The 27,126-nt window shown below is 50.2% G+C and overlaps 1 protein-coding gene across 2 annotated transcripts in view; it reads left to right on the top strand.

Moving 5' to 3' along the window:
* The window catches only part of col5a1 (procollagen, type V, alpha 1), a 551,133-nt gene that overhangs the window by 135,718 nt on the left and 388,289 nt on the right, over nucleotides 1–27,126 (top strand). For both annotated transcript variants that reach the window (XM_072566092.1, XM_072566091.1), the window contains exons 3-4: nucleotides 8,054–8,267; nucleotides 9,492–9,654. In XM_072566092.1, coding sequence (XP_072422193.1) covers nucleotides 8,054–8,267; nucleotides 9,492–9,654 — 377 coding nt within the window. The remainder of the gene's footprint in view (nucleotides 1–8,053; nucleotides 8,268–9,491; nucleotides 9,655–27,126) is intronic.

Raw genomic sequence — 27,126 nt, 5'->3', positions numbered from 1 at the left:
CCAACCTATGGGTCTGGGTCACATGGAGTCCAGACTGGTAAGATGACAGCTTTCCCTCCCAAAAGGACAATACTGAACCCACAGGATTTTTATGATGATTACTGATGGCCACATGGTCACTATGAGATTAAGGAGAAAGTGAGGACTGCAGATGCTGGAGAATCAGAGCTGAAAATGTGTTGCTGGAAAAGCGCAGCAGGTCAGGCAGCATCCAAGGAGCAGGAGAATCGGCGTTTCGGGCATCAGCCCTTCTTCAGGAATGAGGAGGGTGTGCCAAGCAGGCTAAGATAAAAGGTAGGGAGGAGGGACTTGGGGAGGGGCGTTGGAAATGCGATAGGTGGAAGGAGGTCAAGGTGTGGGTGATAGGCCGGAGTGGGGTGAGGGCGGAGAGGTCAGGAAGAAGTTTGCAGGTTAGGAAGGTGGTGCTGAGTTCGAGGGTTGGGACTGAGACAAGGTGGGGGGAGGGGAAATGAGGAAACTGGAGAAATCGGAGTTCATCCCTTGTGGTTGGAGGGTTCCTAGGTGGAAGATGAGGCGTTCTTCCTCCAGCCGTCGTGTTGCTATGGTCTGGCAATGAAGGAGTCCAAGGACCTGCATGTCCTTGGAGGAGTGGGAGGGGGAGTTGAAGAGTTGAGCCACGGAGTGGTTGGGTCGGTTGGTCCGGGTGTCCCAGAGGTGTTCTCTGAAACATTCTGCAAGTAGGTGGCCTGTCTCCCCAATATAGAGGAGGCCACATCGGGTGCAGCGGATGCAGTAAATGATGTGTGTGGAGGTGCAGGTGAATTTGTGGCGGATATGGAAGGATCCCTTGGGGCCTTGGAGGGAAGTAAGGGGGGAGGTGTGGGCGCAAGTTTTGCATTTCTTGCGGTTGCAGGGGAAGGTGCTGGAAGTGGAGGTTGGGTTGGTGGGGCGTGTGGACCTGAAAATGACGACGGATGATATGATGTATATGGAGGTTGGTGGGGTGGTATGTGAGGACCAGTGGGGGATGGGGCCATCACCTATCACCCCACCAACCTCCATATACATCGCATCATCTGTCGTCATTTCCGCCACCTCCAAACTGACCCCACCACCAAGGATATATTTCCCTCCCCTCCCCTATCAGCATTCCGAAAAGACCACTCCCTCCGTGACTCCCTCGTCAGGTCCACATCCCCCACCAACCCAACCTCCACTTCCAGTACCTTCCCCTGCAACCACAAGAAATGCAAAACTTGCACCCACACCTCCCCCCTTACTTCCCTCCAAGGCCCCAAGGGATCCTTCCATATCTGCCACAAATTCACCTGCACCTCCACACACATCATTTACTGCATCCGCTGCACCCGATGTAGCCTCCTCTATATTGGAGAGACAGGCCCCTACTTGCGGAACGTTTCAGAGAACACCTCTGGGACACCCGGACCAACCAACCCAACCACCCCGTGGCTCAACACTTCAACTCCCCCTCCCACTCCACCAAGAACATGCAGGTCCTTGGACTCCTCCATCGCCAGACCATAGCAACACGACGGTTGGAGGAAGAACGCCTCATCTTCCGCCTGGGAACCCTCCAACCACAAGGGATGAACTCAGATTTCTCCAGTTTCCTCATTTCCCCTCTCCCCACCTTGTCTCAGTCAAATCCCTCGAACTCAGCGCCACCTTCCTAACCTGCAATCTTCTTCTTGACCCCTCCGCCCCCCACCCCACTGCGGCCTATCACCCTCACCTTAACCTCCTTCCACCTATCGCATTATCAACGCCCTTCCCCCAAGTCCCTCCTCCCTACCTTTTATCTTAGCCTGCTTGGCACACTCTCCTCATTCTTGAAGAAGGGTTCATGCCCGAAACGTCGATTCCCCTGCTCCTTGGATGCTGCCTGACCTGCTGCGCTTTTCCAGCAACACATTTTCAGCTCTGATTCTCTAGCATCTGCAGTCCTCACTTTCTCCTTAATCTCATGGTGACCATGTGGCCATCAGTAATCATCATAAAAATCCTGTGGGTTCAGTATTGTCCTTTTGGGAGGGAAAGCTGCCATCTTATCAGTCTGGACTCCATGTGACCCAGACCCATAGGTTGGCAACAACTGCTGACCGAGCCAGCAACACCCATAGCCTGAAGATGAATTCACAACACTCCTGTTCGTGTGAGGAATTTGTTCTTGGAATTACTGGTAACAGTCTTGGCTCAAGTTATAAAGTTCTAAGCCTCTCCCCCTCTGTCCTGGACTCTTGAATTCAAGAAGAAAACAGGATGACTCAGGTGATTTTTGGATCACAGTAATTGCTTGTGTAGAAAAGGATGCCTAGAATAAAGTCTTTTTCATATACCGTCATGTCAGTGATAATCTTGGAGCTGGGAATGATTTCATTCCACAGTAAAACATCATGTTAATGAAAACTAGTCCTGGTATGTAAATGCTGAAAACGTTTGCGCATTTACATTTTATTCAGTCAAATGATTAAAATGATGAATGAGCCATTACTTTAAGTAATTACTGTGGTTTCTCCTAAGTTCATAGAATCCCTACAGTGTAGAAGCAGGCCATTCAGCCCATCAAGTCCACTCCAACTCTCCAAAAGAGAAAGTGAGGACTGCAGATGCTGGCGGTCCGAGCCAAAGGGTGTGGGTGCTTCATCATTCCTGATGAAGGGCTTACACTTGAAACTTTGACTCTCCTGCTCCTCGGATGTTGCCTGACCTGCTGTGCTTTCCCAGCAATGCAGTCTTTGACACCAATCCCACCCAGTCCCACTTCCACCTCCCATCCTACCCCAGTAATCCTGCATTTCCCATGCTGAGCCTGCACGCCTCTGGACATGATGGGCAACTTCGAATGGCCAAACCACCGAACCACACAGATATGGGGAGCATGTGGAAACTCCACACAGACACGAGAGTGTCATCAAACCCACATCCCTGGCGCTGTGAGACAGCAGTGCGAACCACCGAGCCACCGTGCTGGTCCTATGGTCGAAATTATGATGGTCTTTTTTGGACTTTGTCCTGATCTCAATGAAAACTACAGGCAAACACCACAGAAGCATTACCCATGAAGGGTTTGACCCCGTGAACTTGCTCTGTCCAAAACATCAACACTGACAAAAGTAGGTACAGTCACCAGACGCGTCTGTCAAACAGTCAGCACAGGGATGATGGGCCCAATGGTCTTCACCTTATTGTCTCATTCCATCACTCACATTCAGAAGATTCTAAAACCCAATGACAGTGGCAGAGAGAGATAACTGCAGCCACCCGTCGAAACCAGCCAATCAGTGCTTTCCCGCAAATCTGCCAGTGACCTCTCCACCCACACACGACCCTGCAAACACACGCCACCCTGCCAGTGACCTCTCCACCCACACACACCCCGACCCACACGCCACCCTGCCAGTGACCTCTCCACCCACACACGACCCCACACACACACACACGCCACCCTGCCAGTGACCTCTCCACCCACACATGACCCCACACACACGCCACCCTGCCAGTGACCTCTCCACCCACACACGACCCCACCATTACCCACGCCACCCTGCCAGTGACCTCTCTATCCCCACACATACGTCCCCCTGCCAGTGACCGCTCCACCCACAAACGACCTCACCCACACACATGCCACCCTGCCAGTGACCTCTCCCCTGACACATACCCCCACTCACACATACGCCACCCTGCCAGTGGCCTCTCCACCCACACACGCCCCCATCCACACACACGCCACCCTCCAGTGACTGCTCCACCCACCCATGCCCCCACACACACACACGCTATCCTGCCAGTGCCCTCTCCTCCCACACACGATGCCACCCTGCCAGTGACCTCTCCACCCACACACGTCCCCACCCACACACACGCCACCCTGCCAGTGACCTCTCCACCCATTCACGCCCCCACCCACACACCACACTGTCAGTGACGTCTCCACCTACACACGACCCCACCCACACACATGCCACCCTGCCAATATCGTCTCCACCCATGCCCCCACCCATGCCCCCACCCACACACGCACCACCCTGCCAGTGTCCTCTCCACCTTACCTGCCCCCCCTCCCAACTCCCTGGGGTCCAGTCCGTGTTCGTGTGTGCGAGAGCTGAGGGCATTTCATGTCTGAATGATAATCAGCAAGAGCCAACATTCCAGAACGTTCCTCCCGAAAGTGACCCACAGCCTGGGGCAACAGCATCAGGGACCACTCTCCTGCAGTGGTGGCTCTGTTTTATGGGGCGGTTGCCATGGTGACTGGCCAAGTAGCCTCTAAGAGACCTGCACTGATGCTGAAGGGAAATCAGAAAGCTGCCTTTAATTTAGAGCCCAGCTACAATTAGGTGAAAGGTAGTTTATTGGGAAAGTTACAGCGAGAAGGAGAGAGGGAGAGAGAGCCGGCAAAAGGAAATGGGAGGCTGTTTGCCAAATGTCTCAGCTCGAAAGCAGTGTGTCAGCCTACTGGGATTTCTCTCTCATTGGCAGGTTGCCTTTTCACCATCAGCGATCAAATTACCCCTTAATTGAGTGATCTGGGCAGAAGAGATCACTCTATCTCGTGCTGCTGTTCTGCACATTTGTCAAATATTCAAGTTCAAAATAATTTACAATTTCTCCTCATCACAGTGCGGCACTTCCTCAGCACTGACCCTCTCACAGTACCCACTCCCTCAGCACTGACCCTCCATCAGTGCAGCGCTCCCTCGATGCTGACCCTCTGTCAGTGCGGCACTCCCTCAGCACTGACCCTCCGACAGTGTGGTACTCCCTCAGCACTGATCCTCCGACAGTGCAGCACTCCCTCAGCACTGACCCTCCAACAGTGCGGTACTCACTCAGCGCTGACCCTCCGACAGTGCGGCACTCCCTCAGCACTGACCCTCCAACAGTGCGGTACTCCCTCAGCGCTGACCCTCCGACAGTGCGGCACTCCCTCAACACTGACCCTCCGACAGTGCGGCACTCCCTCAACACTGACCCTCCGACAGTGCGGCACTCCCTCAGCACTGACGCTCCGGCAGTGTGGCACTCCCTCAGCACTGACCCTCTGACAGTGCCCACTCCCTCACCACTGACCCTCCGACAGTACAGCACTCCCTCAGCACTGACCCTCCAACAGTGCGGCACTCCCTCAGCACTGACCCTATGACAGTGCGGCACTCCCTCAGCACTGACCCTCCGACAGTACAGCACTCCCTCAGCAATGACCCTCCAACAGTGCCCACTCCCTCAGCACTGACCCTCCGACAGTACAGCACTCCCTCAGCACTGACCCTCTGACAGTGCGGCACTCCCTCAGCACTGACGCTCCGGCAGTGTGGCACTCCCTCAGCACTGACCCTCTGACAGTGCCCACTCCCTCACCACTGACACTCCGACAGTACAGCACTCCCTCAGCGCTGACCCTCCAACAGTGCGGCACTCCCTCAGCACTGACCCTCCGACAGTGCGGCACTCCCTCAGCACTGACCCTCCGACAGTCTGCACTCCCTCAGCACTGACTCTGAGGACAGTTTGTTGGGAAAATGTAACAGCAAACTGTGAGATTTGAGGCCCTTATGGTGAATCATGAATGGGTATTGCACTGCCAGTCTGCCTGTTCTTACACCAGAGCATGGTTTGGCAGCTCCTCAGCCCTGCCTGAGAGAAGCCAGGTGCTGCTGGAATGCACCAGCTTCAGTCTTCCCCATTCCCCTCGGTTCCAAAGCAGCTGGGTCCTGACGCTCCCTCACCCCATATTCTCTGAAACATAATGACTCCCAGCCATTTTCCATTCCCCTCTCTCTGGGCTCTCACTCGCAACCTCACCACTTGCTGCTTTTTTGCTGCAGTTTCTTTCTGTTGATGCAAATATACCAGGCCCTTGACTTCCAATAACTGATTACCAACAACCTGCAAGGGGATGAAATGTTCCCCAAAGACTGTGATTGGATTTTATGAAGCATCTCAGAAAAGGAGAGTGTCTCAAATGGGGTTGTGGGAGGGCCCGAGGCTGCACAGGAAGAGAGGGGAAATCAGCAGGACAAGCATAAAGCAAAATTAAAGCAGCATAGGTCTCAAGAGGGATACAGGGACAGGAGGAGGTGACAGAGATGGGGAGGGGGTGTAGGGATTGGAGGAGGTGACAGACATGGGGAGGGGGTGTAGGGATTGGAGGAGGTGACAGACATGGGGAGGGGGTGTAGGGACTGGAGATGACAGACATGGGGAGGAGGTGTAGAGGCTGGAGGAGGTGACTGAGATGGGGAGGGGGTGTAGGGATTGGAGGAGGTGACAGACATGGGGAGGGGGTGTAGGGATTGGAGGAGGTGACAGAGATGGGGAGGGGGTGTAGGGACTGGAGATGACAGACATGGGGAGGAGGTGTAGAGGCTGGAGGAGGTGACAGACATGGAGAGGGGGTGTAGGGACTGGAGGAGGTGACAGAGATGGGGAGGGGGTGTAGGGACTGGAGGAGGTGACAGAGATGGGGAGGGGGTGTAGGGACTGGAGGAGGTGACAGAGATGGGGAGGGGGTGTAGGGACTGGAGGAGGTGACAGAGATGGGGAGGGGTGTAGGGGCTGGAAGAGGTGACAGAGATGAGGAGGGCTGTAGGGGTGACAAAGAGAGGGAGGGTGTAGGGGCTGGAGGGGTGAAAGAGATGGGGAGGGGATGTAGGGGCTGGAGGGGGTGACAGAGATGGGGAGGGGTGTAGGGGCTGGAGGAGGTGACCGAGATAGGGAGGGGGATAGGGGCTGGAGGAGGTGACAGAGATGGGGAGGGGTGTAGGGGCTGGAGGGGGTGACAGAGATAGGGAGGGATGTAGGGGCTGGAGGAGGTGACAGAGGATAGGGAGGGGGTGTAAGCGCTGGAGGTGGTGACAGAGATGGGGAGGGGGGTAGGTGCTAGAGAAGGTGACAGAGGTAGGGAGGGGGTGTAGGGGCTAGAGAAGGTGACAGAGATAGGGAGGGGGTGTAGGGGCTGGAGGAGGTGACAGAGATGGGGAGGGGGTGTAGGGACTGGAGGTGACAGACATGGGGAGGGGTGTAGGGGCTGGAGAAGGTGACAGAGGTAGGGAGGGTGTGTAGGGGCTAGAGAAGGTGACAGAGGTAGGGAGGGTGTGTAGGGGCTGGAGGTGGTGACAGAGATGGGGAGGGGTGTAGGGGCTAGAGAAGGTGACAGAGGTAGGGAGGGTGTGTAGGGGCTAGAGAAGGTGACAGAGATAGGGAGGGGTTGTCGGGGCTGGAGGAGGTGACAGAGATAGGGAGGGGGGTCAGGGCTGGAGGAGGTGACAGAGATAGGGGAGGGTGTGTAGGTGCTGGAGGAGGTGACAGAGATAGGGGAGGGGGGTAGGGGCAGGGGGAGCTTGGGGACTGTCCCTTTGTGCAGTGCGTACCCAAATTGATTGTGGTTTGATTGCTTGAATAGGTGAACATGCATGAACTGAAGGTGGGCAGGTCCGAGTGTATGAGAAAGTTCCCATTGTTGTGTGCCTGTCTTGTTTGCCGTAAGTGTTGGTATGCAGTGTGTGTGAGGGTGCAGGCAGCACAGTGTCAGATGGCCATGGGTTTACGCAGAGTGAAGAGTGGAAAATTATGGAAAGGATGTTAGCTCTGGTGAACCTGGACCCTGGGAGTTCCACAGACTGATACAGGTCCCAGTGATCACAGGGATCACATCAGGATCAAAGATCCCACCAGAGTGAAGCTCCCCCCTGCACTGTCCCCATCAAACACTCCCAGGGCAGGGATAGCACATACTAGGGACAACATGAGGTTCGATGCAGAGTAAAGCTCCTTCTATACTGTCCCCATCAATTAGTCCAGTTTCTAAAATAAAACAAAGAACTGCAGGTGCTGGAAATCTGAAACAAGATGGAAACAGCTGGAGAAACTCTGCAGATCCAGCAGTGGGTCAAAAACTACGTTCACGTTCTGACTCCCTGTTCTGACAAAGGGCCACTGGACTCAAAACTTTAATTCTGTTTTTCTTCCTGTTTCTAGAACAGTACTGAGATGATTTTAAGTCGTATCTTGAATTTGTTTGTGAATCAGCTGACCATCATCATGACCGTGACATCTGGTTATTTTTCAGATTCAGCATTTCCCGAGGATTTCTCCGTCTTATTGACAGTTCGTGCAAGGAAAGGAAAGGCAGCCTTTCTCCTATCCATCTACAATGAGCAGGGCATCCAACAGTTAGGAGTGGAACTGGCTCGCAGCCCCATTTTCCTCTATGAAGACCAGACAGGGAAACCAAGCCCAGAGGAATATCCAGTTTTTAATGGAGTCAACCTGATTGATGGGAAGTATGTATGCCACCCATTCCTGGGCTCTATACTATCAAACCATAAAGAATGGGAACAGGAATAGGCTGTTGGGCCCCTCGAGCTAATCTGCCAATTAAACGGATCATGACTGGTCCGATATTCCTTACCTTCATGTTCCTGCATTTTCCCTGGAACTGTGATTCCCTGACTGATCAAGAATCCATCTTTCTCAGCCTTATATATACGCGAGGATTCTGCCTCTGCAGCTCTCTGTGGCAAAGACTCACAACCCTCTGAGTGAACATATTTCTCCTCATCTCAGTTAGAAATTGGTGCTGCTTTATTCTGAGACTGTGCCCTCTGGTCTGAGATTCTCCCCTGAGGGGAAACATCCCCTCAGCATTGACCCTGTCAAGCCCCTTAAGAATCTTGGATGTTCCAGTGAGCTCACCTCTCATTCTTCTCAATTCGAGTGAGTAGAGTCCCAACCTGTTCAACCATTGCTCACAAGACACTTTCTGTATACCAGGAATCATCCTATTACCTTTTCTGATCTGCCTCCAAAGAAATAAAATCTTTCCTCAAACAATATTGCTCACTGTACTCCAGATGTGGTTGCACTATCATCTTGTACAGTTGCAGTAAGACTCCCAACCCCCTTGAGATAGGGGCTTGCTTTTTCATTGACTTTTGAGTTGTCTGTAAATTTAGCAAAGAATCAGCTTGGTCTCAGGGGCATCTCGAGGGGAACCGTGGTCATAAAAAGTACTTTCATAAAGTTTTGCTGATTTTCAGCCTTGTTTTAACGTTAATTTGCATCAATTACATAAATTGCTTTCAGGCCCAATCCATGTCTCCCAGTCCTTGATGTCTGCCTCCCTCCTTGACCAGATGTGACAAATTAACGTGAGTCTGAGGTTGTTGCTTGGTATAGAGGTGAAGAAATACTTATAGCCTCAACTGGGGAGCTCCTCAGTGCAGCTAACCTGGTTTGTAGACCCTCTGGACAGCTAGATCATCAGTAGATTCTTCGGCACTGCTGGGTGTGCTTAGCTGGAAATGTAATCGCCCTTTCGCTCTCTTCTTGTTCTCTTTCTCTGTGTCTTATTTGCCCTCTGTCACCCCCACTCACTTTCTTTCCCTCTTGTGCTCTCAGTTTTTCTTTGTCTCGCACAATCTCCTTCTAACTCATTCTCTTTCTCTGTATCACTTGCTCCCCTCCTTTTCTTCTCTCTCATGCTCTGTATCTCTGTTCTCTGGCAGATGGCATCGGGTAGCAATCAGTGTGCACAAGAAGACAGTCACCATGATCCTAGATTGCAAAAAGAAGTTCCAGAAATCACTAAACAGGAGCAAACAGCCCGAGATTGATACAAACGGCATCATTGTGTTTGGAACACGGATTCTGGACGAAGATGTCTTTGAGGTTAGTGCTTTCATACTCATATTTCAAAGACTCGAATGATTCCCCATTGTTCCCCAAATCACTTGCAACCATTCCCAGCGGTGATCCTGAAGGGGTTGTACTCTCTTACATGTGCTCACCCCAAGACCCAAGCCATTTCAATGCAGTATATAGAGCGTTCTATTCGGGAAGGGGCAAAACCTGACCTACTCTTGGGAAACAGGGCAGGACAGGTGACGGAACTGTCAGTGGGGGAGCACTTTGGGACCAGTGACCGTAGTTTGATTAGTTTTAAAATAGTTATGAAAAGGGGCAAAACTGTTGCACAGGTTCAATTTCTAAATTGGGGCAAGGTGAATTTTGATGGAATTAGACAGGAACTCGCAGGGGTTGAATAGAGTAATTTGTTTGCAGGCAAAGGGACCTCTGGCACGTGGGAGGCCTTTAAAAACAGGATAGCTAGAGTTCAAGGTCTATATGCTCCTGTGAGGGTGAAGGGCAAGGTTGGCAGGAATAGGGATCCCTGGATAACAAGAGATATTGGGGCTTTGACTAGAAAAAAAAGAAGGAGGCATGGTTCAGGTACAGGTAACTGGGATCAAAGGAATCCCTGGAGGTAGACAGGGAACACAGGAGTTTACTGAAGAAGGAAATCAGGAGGGCAAAAAGAGGGCACGAGATAGCCTTGGATTAGACGATTAAGGTGAATCCAAAGAGATCCTTTAAGTATATTAAAGGAAAAAGAATGGCTAGGCAGAGAAAAGTGCCCCTCAAGGAGCAAAGTGGACATGTCTGTGTAGAACCGCGGGAGATGGGTGAGGTCCTCAATGAATATTTCTGCTCTGTGTTTACCATGGAGAAAGACATGAACACTTGGGAACGTGGGGAAGTCAGTGGTGATATCTTGGGGAAAGTCCATATCACACTTGAGGACATGTTGGATGTTTTAAAATGTATGAAGGTGGATAGATTTCCCGGTCCTGACCAAATATATTCAAGAACTCTGTAAGATAGTGGTGGCCCTGGCTAATATTTTTGCAACAGGATTAGCCACATGTGAGGTGCCGGAAGACTGAAGGGGAGTGAATGTTCTGCCCTTCTTCCAGAAGGGCTGCAAAGAGAAACCTGGAAACTATAAACCAGTAAGCTTAACATCTGTGGTAGGTAAGTTACTTGAGAAGATTCTAAGGGATAAGATATACATGCATTTGGAAAGACAGGATTTGATCAGGAATAATCAGAATGGCTTTGTGAATGGGAGATCATGCCTCACAAATGTGTTAGATTTCTTTGATGAAGTGACCATAAAGGTTGGTGAAGGCACGGTGGTAGACATAGTCTGTATGGATTTCAGTAAGGCCTTTGATAAGGTTCCACATGGTAGGCTGCTCTGGAAGGTTAGATCACATGGAATCCAGGAGGAGCTGGCAAATTGGATACACAATTGGCTTGATGGTAGGAAGCAGAGGGCAATTGTGGAAGGAAGCTTGTTGGACCGGAGGCCTGTGACTAGTGGAGTGCCTCAGGGGTCGGTGTTGAGCCCATTGCTGTTGTTATCTGTATCAATGATTTGGATGAGAATGTAAAAGGCATGATTGGTAAGTGTGCAGATGACACTAAAATATGTGGTATCATGGACCATGAGGAAGGTTATCAGACATTGCAGCAGGACCTTGATCAGCTGAGGAAGTGGGCCAAGAGATGGCAAATGGAGTTTAATACAGATAAGTGTAAGGTCTTGCATTTTGGAAAGTCAAGTCAAGGCAGGAGTTTCATGGTGAACGGTAAGACTTCAAGGAATTTAGTGGAACAGAGGAACCTTGGGGTTCAGGTGCATATTTCTCTGAAAATGGAATCACAGGTAGACAGAGCAGTGAAGGGGGCTTTTGGTACACTGGCCTTCATCAGTCAGGGCAGTGAGTATAGAAGTTGGGAAGTTATGTTGCAGTTGTACAGGACGTTGGTGAGGCTGTACTTGGAGTATTGTGTTCAGTTTCGGTCACCTTACTATAGGAAGGATGTTATTAAACTGGAAAGTGTGCAGAAGAAATTTACAAGAATGTTGCCTGAACTTAATGGTCTGAGCTGTAGTGACAGTTTGGACAAGCAAGGACTTTTTTCTTTAGAGTGTAGGAGACTGAGGGGGGTCCTTATAGAGGTGTATAAGATCATGAGAGGCATGGATAGGGTGATTGCACTCAGTCTTTTTCCCAGGGTTGGGGAATCGAGGACTAGAGGGCATCAGTTTAAGGTTAGAGGGGAAAGAATAAAAGGGAACCTAAGGGGAAATGTTTTTACACAGAGGGTGGTACGCATATGGAATGAGCTGCCAGTGGAAGCGGGTTGAGGTGTGTACATTAACAACATTTAAAAGGCATTTGAACAAATACATGGATTGGAAAGGATTAGAAGGATATGGGCCAAGTGCAGGGAAATGGGGTTAGTGTGGATGGACATCTAGGTTGGCATGGACCAGTCTGGGCCAAAGGGACTGTCTCTGTGCTGTAGGACTCTCTGACTGTGTGACTGTAGTGAGTTGTTGGAGAATGTACAAGGGGAATTTACTAGAATCGTGTTAAACAGGGGACAGACACCAAGGGTCAAATGGTCTACTACTGCTCCAATGTCTGATGCTCTTATGAAAGGTTTACAGATACACAATACCATCAAGAAGAATCAGTATGGCTTCATGAAGGGTAACTCATACCTGAGAAATGTATTAGAATTCTTTGAGAAATTAACAAGCAGAACAGATAAAGAAAAAGCAGTGGATGTAATATATTTTGGATTTTCAGAAGACCTTTGAGAAGATACCACAAGTTTGGCTACTTAATAAGATAAGAGCCCATGGCATTGAGGGTAGCATTTTCGAATGGATTGAGGATTAGCTAACTAATGGGAGGCAGAGAGTGGGATAAGGGGGACCCTTTCAGGATGCCACCCTGTTATTCATGGAGTGCCACAGGGATCAATGCAGGGGCCATAATTATTTACAAAATATTTTAATGTCTTGGATGAGCAAAGTCGATGTGTTATCGGTAAGTTTGCAGATGGGGTAAAAATAGATGGGAAGGCAAGTGGTGAGGATGACACAAAGAGTCTGCAGAGGGATATTGACAGGTTAAGTAAGTGGGCCAAAACTTGACATATGGGGGATGTAATGTAGGAAAATCTGAGGTTATGCACTTTGGCAGGAAGAATAGGGGAGCTGAATATTATTTAAATGGAAGCAAGACTGCAGGAAACTGCAGAGCAAAAGGATTTGAGAGTCCTTGCGCATGAATCATAAAAGTCCAGCATCCAAATTCATCAGGTAATCAGGAAGGAAATGCAATATTGGCCTTTATTTCAAATGGAATAGAGTACCACAGTAGGGAGCTTTTGCTAAGACTGTGCAAGGAATTAAACAGTCCAGAGTTGGAATACTGTGAACAGTTTGGGCTCCTTATCCAAGGTCAGATTGGAGGTAGTCCAGAAAAGGTTCACTCAGCTGACCCTGGTATGGAGGGACTGTCTTATGATTGAGTGGGTTGGGACAGTACTCGTTGGAGTTTAGAGGAATGAGACTTTATTGAAACATTGAAGAGCCTTCAGGGGTCTGAGCACAGTTGATATGGGGAGGTTGTTTCTCCTTCTTGAAAAGTCAAGGATCAGAGGGCATAATCTCCAAGTAAGGGGTCACGCATTTAGGAGAGAGGTGAGGAGAACTTTCTTCTCCCAGACTGGTCAATCTATAGAATTCTTTACCACAAAAGACTATCAAGGCTGGGCCATTAAGTTTATTGAAGAAATAGAATCAAATAGTTTGAAATTGCAGTTGCTCTCTATCAATCTGAAATTCTACCATGTTGTGTTCATAACAGCCCCAGAAGATCCTTAATTGTGAGATCTCTTATTAATGTTATGTCAATACACGTGGCAAAATTTCAAATAGCTTGTTGCCAGCTCGGTTTTGCCACGTACTGCTCTTAGGAACAATTGTTGATTCCCTCAACTAATTTGGTTTTCCCCATTGCCCTTGTCTTTCTGATTTGTCCAGTCAATATGTAGATTAAAGTCACCAATGACAGCTGTAGACCCCTTCTCACATGCTCTCCATAATGTCCTGATTTATATTTTAACCCACAGGGAGTCAGCTCTTAATGTGCCTAGAGTTGGCTCTGACGTGTGACCTTGTTTCCTTGCGCCTTTTCATTTCTACTCAAACCGTTTGCACATCACAGTCCATTGCACCGAGATCACAATTCACCCCAGCAATACCATCTTTTACTAAGAAGGCTACCACATCTTTCATTTTTGCTGAGTTTTCCAGACTGCCAAATACCTTTCAGTATTGAGTTCCCAGTCCTGACCACCCTATAACCACATCTCCATAACAGCTATTCAGTCATATTCATTTATTTCTATTTGTGCTGTCAAATCAGCTACCTTGTTATAAATGCTGCGTACATTCAAACAAGAGAGCCTTAAAGTTTGGGTTTATTTTGCCATTATCACTCTGTCTTGTTCTGTGTTTGTTTTCTGTCCTTTCTGTAACACTTTGATCATCTTTAGCTCTTCACAGCCTGAATCTGTGCTGTCTTGTTTCTTTATGACTTTTTAAATGTCCCTTCAATTGTTATTGAACAATAACATGAAGGGTTATTGCAGAAAATAAAAGCTCATGGTGTAGAGAGTAACACATTGGAATGGAAAGGATTGGCTTGCTAACAGGAAACAGACAGCAGGCATAAATGAGTCCCTTTCCAGGCTGGCAATATGTCATGGGTGATGTATTGCAGTGGTCAATGCTGGGGCCTCAACTGTTTACAATTTATAGAAATGATTTGGATGAAGGGATGGAAGGTCTGGTTGCCAAATTTGCTAATGATTCAAAGATATGCAGGAGAATCGGTGATGCAGAGGACATAAGGAGGCTGCAGAAATATATAGGTCAGCTAAGTGAACGGGCACAGATCTGACAAATGGGTTATAATGTGGGAGAAAGTGAAATTGTCTATTGTGACAGGAGGAATGAAAAAGCAGCACATTATCTAAAAGATGAGAGATTGCAAAGTTCTCAGGGATGTGGGTGTCATTGCGCAAAATTACAGAATGTTAATGCAGATACAGCAAGTCATGAGGAAAGCTAATAGAGTGTTATTTTTTGTGAGGAGGATTGAATTCCGAAGTCAGGAGGTTATGCTGTAATTATACAGGGCACTGGTGACACCACATGTGGAGTACTGTCTAAAGTGCTGGTGACCATACTTATGGGAAAGATGGTAATGCATTTGAAGCAGTTAAGAAAAGGTTTACCAGACTTACACCTGGATTAAAAACCAAAAGAACTGTGGATGCTGTAAATGAGAACTGAAAACGGAAATAGCTAGAAAAGCTCAGCAGGTCTGGAAGCATCTATAGAGAGAAATCTAAATGTGTTCTGAGAAAGGATCACTTGACCTAAAATGTTAACAATGATTTCTCTCCACAGATGCTGCCAAACCTGCTGAGCTTTTCCAGCAATTTCTGTTTTTGTTTCATACATGGATTGGGTGGATTGTCTTATGTTGAAAGGATGGACAGGCTAGACTTGCATCTACTGGAGTTTAGAAAAATAAGACGTGACTTGATCGAAACATATCAGATTCTGAGGAGTCTTGATAGGGTGGACGTGGAGAGGATGTTACCTTTTGTGGGAGAATCCAGAACAAGGGGACACTGTTTAAAAATCACTGCTCACCCATTTAAAACAGAGAGGGGGGATAAAACGTCTTCTTTCAGAGAGATATGATTCTTTGGAGCTCTCCTCACAAAAAGGTGGTGGAAGCTGTGTCTTTGAATATTTTTAAGGATGAGGCAGATAGGTCTGGGATAAACAAGAGGAAGAAATATTATCGGAGGGATTGGGGAATATGAAGTAATCGAGCCAGCAATGATTTTATTGAATGGCAAATTGTGTTGATGTATTTGAGAGGAGTCTGGATAAGTGCATGAAGGAGAAAGGAATGAAAGGACATGAAAATAAGATGAAATGAAGATGGGTTTAGAGGAGAGAAACACCAGGATGGATCAGTGGGCGAAATGTATTGATTATTGTGTGAATCTATGTTGGATCTTGTTGTTTCATTTCTTTTATCAAGGTGGGCTGTCAATGTTTGGTTTTGAACAGGGGGTGCTGCGAGAAGGCTTGCTTTAGTTGCTCAACTCACCCCTGCACCTTGATGTAGTGATTGTAACAAGGTCAGCCAGGTGGACCTCAGAGACTATGAGCTCCCTGATTGGGCTGTAAACCTGGTCCAATCAGAGAGCCCTGGCTGACATAAAAGGGATGAATGCCAGGGATATTGAGCCCCTACATGCCTGACTCAGAGAGAGGCCGTGCTTTGTTGTCAAGGCTATGCATGTGTAAGTAAAGGGTGATTGGTGATGTGATGCTGGCCTCTGAACAGTTACTTCACCTGAACACTGCAGCAGTTCACGAAGGCAGCTCCCCATCACCTTCTCCAGGGACAATTAGATACGGACAATAATTGCTGGGTCCAGCTCCCATGAACACATTTTTTAAAAGACAGTTTAGACTGCAGTTTAATAACATATCCCTGATTTTCATCCTCAGCCCATGGGGGCAATGTTTGAACCTGGAATCGTGTGAGTCATGGCTGTGAGTGCTATCACCTGAGGCCAGCTCATTGCACCTTAAGAAGGTGGGGGTGAGCTGTCGGCCATTAGCAATAGGTGGACCCACAATGCCCTTAGGGAGGGATTTGCAGGATTGTGACTCAGTGAGGTCAAGGTAGGGTTGAGTGACTGTTTGCTGGAGGAAAAGACAAGCTGAAGCTTCCTGAGCTCATGCCAGTGATTGGATTGAGAGTCATTGCTGAAGCTTGGGGTTTTGAAGGAAGGGAGATTTGTTTTTGCTGATGAATGGACTGAGAAACATATGGTGGTCAGATGCTGGAGCAATGTAATCAATGCCCAGTGAAAATAAAGAGATCGCTAAATACTTTGAAGGAAGCCTTTGCCCAGGGGATACCTTCTGTCACATTTTGATCCCTCAATCTCTCACCAGCTCGCCCCAGTCGACAGACTGACAACATGGCAATGCACTGTTCACTTTGTGCAATACTACAAAGGCTGGCTTGCATTCTCATCACACCGTCTACAATGTACTTTCCAGCATGTCTCAAAGTACTTTCCAGCCAATGCAGACATGTCTGCAGTGTCATCACTGTTGTAACATGGAAAACATGACAGCCATTTGGTACACAGCAAGATCCCAGATACAACACCATGTTAATCACCACATCAGCTGTTTTCAATTATTGTTACTGAGTGACCAATTAAAATCAAGGACACTGGAAGTAACTGAGCTCCCTGCTACTCTTCAATATAGTACAAAGAACCCCCAACATTGAGGCAGACTGTCAGTATTGATCCTCCAATAGTTCAGTGCTCCCTCAGCGCTGACCCTCCGACAGTGTGGCGCTCCCTCAGCACTGACCCTCCGACAGTGCCCACTCCCTCAGCACTGACCCTCCAACAGTGCCCACTCCCTCAGCACTGACCCTCCGATAGTGCGGCACTCCCTCAGCACTGATCCTCCAACAGTGCCCACTCCCTCAGGACTGACCCTCCGACAGTGCGGCACTCCCTCAGCACTGACCCTCCGACAGTGTGGCACTCCCTCAGCACTGACCCTCCGACAGTGCCCACTCCCTCAGCACTGACCCTCCAACAGTGCCCACTCCCTCAGCACTGACCCTCCGACAGTGCGGCACTCCCTCAGCACTGATCCTCCAACAGTGCCCACTCCCTCAGGACTGACCCTCCGACAGTGCGGCACACCCTCAGCACTGACCCTCCAACAGTGCGGCACTCCCTCAGCACTGACCCTCCAACAGTGCCCACTCCCTCAGCACTGACCCTCCGACAGTGCGGCACTCCCTCAGCACTGATCCTCCAACAGTGCCCACTCCCTCAGGACTGACCCTCCGACAGTGCGGCACTCCCTCAGCACTGACCCTCCGACAGTGTGGCACTCCCTCAGCACTGACCCTCCGACAGTGCCCACTCCCTCAGCACTGACCCTCCAACAGTGCCCACTCCCTCAGCACTGACCCTCCGACAGTGCGGCACTCCCTCAGCACTGATCCTCCAACAGTGCCCACTCCCTCAGGACTGACCCTCCGACAGTGCGGCACACCCTCAGCACTGACCCTCCAACAGTGCGGCACTCCCTCAGCACTGACCCTCCAACAGTGCCCACTCCCTCAGCACTGACCCTCCGACAGTGCGGCACTCCCTCAGCACTGATCCTCCAACAGTGCCCACTCCCTCAGGACTGACCCTCCGACAGTGCGGCACACCCTCAACACTGACCCTCCAACAGTGCGGCACTCCCTCAGCACTGACCCTCTGACAGTATGGCACTCCCTCAGCACTGACCCTCCGACAGTGTGGCACTCCCTCAGCACTAACCCTCCGACAGTGCCCATTCCCTCAGCACTGACCCTCCGACAGTGCCCACTCCCTCAGCACTGACCCTCCGACAGTGCGGCACTCCCTCAGCACTGATCCTCCAACAGTGCCCACTCCCTCAGCACTGACCCTCCGACAGTGCGGCACTCCCTCAGCACTGACCCTCCAACAGTGCGGCACTCCCTCAGCACTGACCCTCTGACAGTATGGCACTCCCTCAGCACTGACCCTCCGACAGTGCCCAATCCCTCAGCACTGACCCTCCGACAGTGCGGCACTCCCTCAGCACTGACCCTCCAACAGTGCGGCACTCCCTCAGAACTGACCCTCGGACAGTGCGGCATCCCTCAGCACTGACCCTCCGACAGTGTGGCACTCCCTCAGCACTGACCCTCCGACAGTGCGGCACTCCCTCAGCACTGACCTTCCGACAGTGTCAGTGCTGACCCTCCAGCTGTGCGGCACTCCTTCAGCACTGACCCTCTGACAGTGCGGCATCCCTCAGCACTGACCCTCCGACAGTGTGGCACTCCCTCAACACTGACCCTCCGACAGTGTGGCACTCCCTCAGCACTGACCCTCTGACAGTGCAGCACTCCCTCAGCACTGACCCTCCGACAGTGCGGCATCCCTCAGCACTGACCCATCAACATTGCAGCACCCCTCAGCATTGACCCTCCGACAGCGTGACGCTTCCTCAGCACTGACCCTCCGACAGTGTGATGCCTCCTCAGCACTGACCCTCCGACAGTGCGGCACTCCCTCAGCACTAAACCTCCGACAGTGCGGCACTCCCTCAGCACTGACCCTCCGACAGTGCGGCATCCCTCAGCACTGACCCATCAACATTGCAGCACCCCTCAGCATTGACCCTCCGACAGCGTGACGCTTCCTCAGCACTGACCCTCCGACAGTGTGATGCCTCCTCAGCACTGACCCTCCGACAGTGCGGCACTCCCTCAGCACTAAACCTCCGACAGTGCGGCACTCCCTCAGCACTGACCCTCCGACAGTGCGGCACTCCCTCAGCACTGAACCTCCGACAGTGCGGCACTCCCTCAGCACTAACCCTCCGACAGTGCGGAACTCCCTCAGCACTGACCCTCCGACAGTGCGGCATTCCCTCAGCACTGACCCTCCGACAGTGCCCACTCCCCCAGCACTGACCCTCCGACAGTGCGGCACTCCCTCAACACTGACCCTCCGACAGTGCAGCATTCCCTCAGCACTGACCCTCCGACAGTGCGGCATTCCCTCAGCACTGACCCTCCGACAGTGCCAACTCCCTTAGCACTGACCCTCCGACAGTGCGGCACTCACTCAGCACTGACCCTCCGACAGTGCGGCACTCCCTCAGCACTGACCCTCCGACAGTGCCCACTCCCTCAGCACTGACCCTCCGACAATGCCAACTCCCTTAGCACTGACCCTCCGACAGTGCGGCACTCACTCAGCACTGACCCTCCGACAGTGCCCACTCCCTCAGCACTGACCCTCCGACAGTTGAGTGGTCTGCTACAAGGGAGATAGAAATTATACTTCATATTTTCTGATGTAATGTGCCTGATGACTAAGTCATCCTGTGCTTGCTCAGTAACATGGGGAGATGGACTCAGTTGCTGGCCAAAAATCTCCATTTTGATTGTTGGACTGAGGCCCAGCTGGAATTTTAAGAGGCCCTTAAAGGACATGTTTCATATGTGAAATAAGTAGGAAGTAACCCAATGAAAACAGTTGTTCCAAGAAAAGGAATGAGAGAAGGGAGTGTGGTTAGGGGTGGAGGTGGTTTGGAGAGAGAGGGAATTGTCGGGATGGAAGGGTGAGAGTGAGACAGACAGAAAGTGTGATAGAAAGAAGGAGAGAGACAGGAACCACTCACATTAATATAGATTTTGTTATGTTCAGCTTGCAAAGTTCAGAAAAAAATTGCAGCTTTGTTTCTCTGTGAATAGTTTTCACTGATTAGAGACTTGTCAGAACATGTCAGAGAGTCACAGAGTCTGCAGAAATCCCATTGTTAACTGTTTCTGCCAAGTTTAGCATCAAGTGATCCCAGGAGGGTGTTTGTACAGAATCACTGAAAGGACTAACCTCACTCAAATGCAATTCACTGACCCCAACAGTGCGGCACTCCCTCAACACTGACCCTCCGACAGTGCGGCACTCCCTCAACACTGACCCTCTTACAGTGTGGCACTCCCTCAGCACTGACCCTCCGACAGTGTGGCACTCCCTCAGCACTGACCCTCCGACAGTGTGGCGCTCCCTCAACACTGACCCTCTGACAGTGCAGCACTCCCTCAGCACTGACCCTCTTACAGTGCAGCACTCCCTCAGCACTGACCCTCCAACAGTGTGGCACTCCCTCAGCACTGACCCTCTGACAGTGCAGCACTCCCTCAGCACTGACCGTCTGACAGTGCAGCACTCCCTCAGCACTGACCCTCTGACAGTGCGGCACTCCCTCAACACTGACCCTCTGACAGTGTGGCACTCCCTCAGCACTGACCCTCTGACAGCGCAGCACTCCCTCAGCACTGACCCTCTGACAGCGCAGCACTCCCTCAGCACTGACCCTCTGACAGTGCCCACTCCCTCTGTACTGAACCTCCGATGGTGCAGTGCATTCTCAGTACAGCCCTGTGAGTGGACGATGTTGTTTTCAGTGTTGTAGTTGGGTGAGAGCCTTTGGAGTGGATCCTTTACCCCTAAGCTTCCTTCTCAAAGGTGAGTGCTCCCTGCTGAGGAACAGCCATTATCTTTAATTTGTTTCAGGATTGTTTGTGGAAATGATCTTTCTTTTACTTTTATTAAAAGAATTTGCTCTTGAAAATTTCTTGATCATTATATGGGCAATTGAAGCAAGTCCCTCCGTATTTCATCGTTATGGACTGTGCAGTGAGCAGCTAATGAGAAGCAGGTTTGTGCCTGGACTCAAGACCAGTGAGAAGCTTCAGGAAAAGCTGCAGCTGGGAAGCACATTTAATCCTTTCTCATTGCTAAAAATGATCAGGATTTCTGCCAGAGACAGTCCAGGGAAGGGGTATTTACTGGGCCAGTCCATACTCCTACTGGCAGTTCTGTAGATTACAAATATCCCACACGTCATGCTCGTGACATTGTGGCCCATCTGAATATCTTAATCCTATTCATGTTTCTGTAAATGATCCAGTTCCACTTTGGAGGGGGGTATACAGCACAGTAAGATCCCAAATCCAGTCAGCTTTAGTCAGCTTTCAGAAATCCTACCAGTTGAGGATTCTAGAACTAGGGGAGATGGTCTAAGAATCAGGGCCACACTGTTCAGGAGAGATCATTGGAAGCACTTCTGCACACAAAGTGGTTTGCAATTCTCTTCCCCAAAAGCAGTTGATGCTGGATCAGTTGTTAATTGTAAATCCAAGGTCGATAAAGTATTGGTGAGCAAAGGTATGAAGGGATATGGGCCAAAGGCAGGAATGTGGAGTGAGGCCACAGATCAGCCATGGTTTCATTGAATGGCAGGATAGGCCAAAGGGATTGAGTGGCCTCCCCGATTCCTATGTTCCTATGAATGGGTCCAGAAATCAGAGATGGTTCAAAGCAGAGCCCAGCAGAGTGAACTGTGAGCTTAGTCCAAATGTAGATTGCTGTCCTCATCAACAAAAGGAACCAACAGCAAATGCAACATGTGACTCCAGCTGGAAATGGCAGCAACCAGACTGGGTGATATTTGTTGTCTCTCAGTCGGACCCACATGCAGTGAAAGCATTTTTGAAAATGGTTTAATTTGGCTGCCATTCCTGTGCTGGATGCTTTTTGTTCAACATCGGCTTGGCATAGAAAGACAGCCTTGTATTTACATAATGCCAGAATAACTAAGGTAGCTCCAAAATACTCAACAACCAGAAATCCATTTTTTGAAAAGTAGTCATTGTTGTAGTTTTGGAAACAGAGCAGCCTTTTATGCACAGTAAGATCCCACCAGCAGTAATGAAATAATGATAAATGGTTTATCCAGTTATTCAGTTTGGTTAAAGGAGAAATATTAGTCATTAGTACCAGCAATTAACACACAAGTCTTTTCCAACACACTGCCACAGGAGGTTTCAGTCATGGAAGACTGACCCTTACTTCACATCACACTTGTAAGGCAGAATCACTGAGAGTTCAGCACTCCCTCAGCACTGACCCTCTGACAGTGCGGCACTCCCTCAGCACTGACCCTCTGACAGTGCAGCACTCCCTCAGCACTGACCCTCTGACAGTGCAGCACTCCCTCAGCACTGACCCTCTGACAGTGCGGCACTCCCTCAGCACTGACCCTCTGACAGTGCAGCACTCCCTCAGCACTGACCCTCCGACAGTGCAGCACTCCCTCAGCACTGAACCTCTGACAGTGCCCACTCCCTCAGCACTGACCCTCTGACAGTGCAGAACTCCCTCAGCACTGACCCTCTGACAGTGCAGCACTCCCTCAGCACTGACCCTCTGACAGTGCAGCACTCCCTCAGCACTGACCCTCCGATAGTGTGGCACTCCCTCAGCACTGACCCTCTAACAGTGGGGCACTCCCTCAGCACTGACCCTCTGACAGTGCAGCACTCCCTCAGCACTGACCCTCCGACAGTGCAGCACTCCCTCAGCACTGACCCTCCGACAGTGTGGCACTCCCTCAGCACTAACCCTCCAACAGTACAGTGCTCCCTCTGCACTGACCCTCCGATAGTGTGGCACTCCCTCAGCACTGACCCTCCGACAGTGTGGCGCTCCCTCAGTACTGACCCTCTGACAGTGCAGCACTCCCTCAGCACTGACCCTCCGACAGTGCGGCTCTCCCTCAGCACTGACCCTCCGATAGTGTGGCACTCCCTCAGCACTGACCCTCCGACAGTGTGGCACTCCCTCAGCACTGACCCTCCGATAGTGTGGCACTCCCTCAGCACTGACCCTCTGACAGTGTGGCACTCCCTCAGTACTGACCCTCCAACAGTGCAGTGCTCCCTCAGCACTGATCCTCCAACAGTACAGTGCACCCTCAGCACTGACCCTCTGACAGTGTGACGTTCCCTCAGCACTGACCCTCCAACAGTACAGTGCTCTCTCAGCACTGACCCTCTGACAGTATGGCACTTCCTCAGTCCTGACCCTCCAACAGTACAGTGCTCCCTCAGCACTGACCCTCTGACAGTGTGGCACTCCCTCAGCACTGACCCTCCGACAGTGTGGCACTCCCTCAGTACTGACCCTTTGACAGTGCAGCACTCCCTCAGCACTGACCCTCCGACAGTGCAGCACTCCCTCAGCACTGACCCTCCGACAGTGTGGACTCCCTCAGCACTGACCCTCCGACAGTGTGGCACTCCCTCAGCACTGACCCTCTGACAGTGCAGCACTCCCTCAGCACTGACCCTCCGACAGTGTGGCACTCCCTCAGCACTGACCCTCCAACAGTACAGTGCTCCCTCAGCACTGACCCTCTGACAGTGTGGCATTCCCTCAGAACTGACCCTCCAACAGTACAGTGCACCCTCAGCACTGACCCTCTGACAGTGTGACGTTCCCTCAGCACTGACCCTCCAACAGTACAGTGCTCTCTCAGCACTGACCCTCCGACAGTATGGCACTTCCTCAGTACTGACCCTCCAACAGTACAGTGCTCCCTCAGTACTGACCCTTTGACAGTGTGGCATTCCCTCAGTACTGACCCTCCAACAGTTCAGTGCTCCCTCAGCACTGACCCTTTGACAGTGCAGCACGCCCTCAGCACTGACCCTCCGACAGTGTGGCACTCCCTCAGCACTGACCCTCCGACAGTGTGGCACTCCCTCAGCACTGACCCTCCAACAGTACAGTGCTCCCTCAGCACTGACCCTCCGACAGTGTGCCACTCCCTCTGCACTGACCCTCCAACAGTACAGTGCTCCCTCAGCACTGACCCTTCGACAGTGCATCACTTGCTCAGTGCTGACCCTCTGACAGTGTAGCACTCCCTCAGCACTGACCCTCCACAATGTGGTGCTCCCTTTGTACTGACCCTCCACAGTGCAAAATTCCTTTATCACTGATTCTCCAAGAGTGCAGTACTCCTGCTATACTGACGCACTGACAGTGCAACACTCTCTCAGCACTAACCCTGTAATCGTATCACTCTCCCGCAGCACTCCGACAGTGCAGCACTGTCCTTTTGACATTGTGGCATTCCGTCAGTACTGACCCTCTCCTTTGGGACTGTAGTGTTAGTCTGTAGTATTGTTCTGAACTTGACAGAATAGAAATTGCTCACACAACTTGTGGCTCAGAGTCGATATGCTAATTTTCAGAATCAATACAAAACTGAAATTCCACCAGTTCTGACATTGTGGTGAATAATCCCAGAGTCATTAATTCAATGAATGGAAGAGGAGATTTTTCAGGCCTACTAATCAATATTGATTTCTCAACAAACACCACAAAAACAGATTATCAGACCATGGCCATATTACTCATTTTTTTGGATCTTGCTGTGTGTCAGGTAGCATTCGTGTGCATTCGTATAGAAGTGACGACACTTCAAAGACAGACTTGACTGCTTCTATTGAGTGTGGAAGGCAGTGTGGGAATGCAAATCTGTCTGTGCGCTGTCAATTCTGGAAACCTCCAAAGACTGAGTCAGGATATTTTTATATTTTACAAACACAAGCATCTTCTGCAAACACAATGTTTTTTTTTCCCCCAGTGTAGTGAGACTTACTCAGTGGGAAGACTGCACGACCAATCTGCAGAGCTGGGGTTGAGAAGCAGAAGGATATTAGTGAGGTTAGGGACTATGAGGAGTGGGCTGTTGGCCAGGCCACTGGGGAGAGCCCAACTCTGCAGCAGGAACAGCAGTTGTGTCCTGAAGGGACCGAGTTTTACTGTCTCTCCGCGAGAATGCCTCAGCATCAGACCCAGCATCAGTTCAGGACCATGTGCTGAAGGCTGTGCAGTGTGGTTTGGATCCAAGCCCTTCTGCTTCAGAGGTGAGGCTGCTCCCCACTCAGCCAAGATATCAAACACAGTTGCTGGCTCAGGAATAAGTGGAGATTCCGAAGCAAAAAAACTCAATGATCAGAATGTGCACGTCTTTAAGCTGATCCAAACCCCAGTACTGAGGCCTGGGATGACTGGAAGAGTCTTCGATTGTGAATTCCTGTGGTAAGCACACAGCTCTGTTTTGCTCAGGAAAGGTCACGATTGTATGCTGCTCGGGCAGAGAATTGTGTCAGTCATGTTGAGACAGAATGAACTATCAAAACATCGCTTGAAAGAACCTTAACCAAGGGACAAAGATACTGTTGTGTAAAAGACACTAGATTCTTGAAGATGACATTGCAACACGAGACATTGCAATATACAGGTTCCCGTCTTACTGCTGGACACTCTCTGTTTTGCGGGATACGCAAAAGAACCAGAGAATGTGTCTATGTCTGTGAAGTTACAGCCTTGGAAATAGTTTGTGTTGCAAGGAAACTTCAGATATCAGACTCCTGAAGGACCTCACTGTCTGTGTAACTTGGATAAACAGATACAAGTGCTATCAGATGTCACACATTGTGTGTCTCATTATGAAATGGTTGTGATTTGATTGATAATTGACTCCCTCAGCAATGACCACACAGCATTGAACTTTCGTGAATATTCCATCGAGATATTCGAGAAAGCCCAGACATAAACTTATATAATGAACCAGAAATCACAGTGACTACTTGGAAATCTAATAATGCTTGACAAACACACACAGAAACAGTCCCACACACACTGACTCTCACTGGGGTATAGTCCCACACACTGACCCTCACTGGGGTACAGCTCCCACATACACTGACTCTCACTGGGGTACAGCTCCCACACACACTGACTCTCACTGGGGTACAGTCCCACACACACTGACTCTCACTGGGGTACAGTCCCACACACTGACCCTCACTGGGGTACAGCTCCCACATACACTGACTCTCACGGGGGTACAGCTCCCACACACACTGACTCTCACTGGGGTACAGCTCCAACACATTGACTCTCACTGGGGAACAGCTCCCACACACACTGACTCTCACTGGGGTCCAACTCCCAAACACACTGACTCTCACTGGGGTACAGTCCCACACACACTGATTCTCACTGGAGTACAGTCCCACACACACTGACTCTCACTGGGGTACAGTCCCACACACAGTGACTCTCACTGGGGTACAGCTCCCACACACACTGATTCTCACTGGAGTACAGCTCCCACACACACTGATTCTCACTGGGGTACAGTCCCACACACACTGACTCTCACTGGGGTACAGTCCCAAACTCAGTGACTCTCACTGCGGTATGGCTCTCAGACTATTCCAGGCAACACCTTGCAGTGCGAAGGAGTTTGAGTGACTGGCGGTGTGTCCTGTACTGGATCAGTCAATGGAACAGTGCAGGAATATACTGTGTATTTCATGAGATTAGGAAATGGAATATTTGATGAGTGACGTTCTTCACGACACAAACAGTGATGTCATTTGGACCTTCAATATCTTTATTTCATCGTTGGGGAGTCATTACATTTCCCATGGCAACAGGAGCCGTTAGCCTCCCCCAGCTGGATGCCTGTTGAGCTGATAGTGTGGGAGGATGATTACTTCATTCGTGGTGAGTTTTTGTCTGGGATTAGTGAACTTCAGCAGGGATTCTGGCAATTCTGAAATTCTTCAAAATCTCAGGGTTATTGTAATCTGTTCTAACATAGAACATAGAACCTTACGGTGCAGTACAGGCCCTTCGGCCCTCGATGTTGTGCCGACCTGTCATACCAATCTGAAGCCCATCTAACCTGCACTATTCTATGTACGTCCATATGCTTGTCCAATGACAACTTAAATGTACTTAACATTGACGAATCTACTACCGTTGCAGGCAAAGCATTCCATAGCCTTACTACTCTCTGAGTAAAGAAACTCACTCTGACATCTGTCCTATATCTATCACCCCTCAATTTAAAGCTATGCCCTCTTGTGCTTGCTGTCACCATACTGGAAAAAGGCTCTCCCTGTC

The sequence above is a fragment of the Chiloscyllium punctatum genome, chromosome 49 (genome assembly GCF_047496795.1).
Source record: "Chiloscyllium punctatum isolate Juve2018m chromosome 49, sChiPun1.3, whole genome shotgun sequence".
NCBI lineage: Eukaryota > Metazoa > Chordata > Chondrichthyes > Orectolobiformes > Hemiscylliidae > Chiloscyllium > Chiloscyllium punctatum.
Note: the sequence above shows the minus strand (reverse complement) of the source record. Positions and strands in the feature narration are given on the sequence as shown.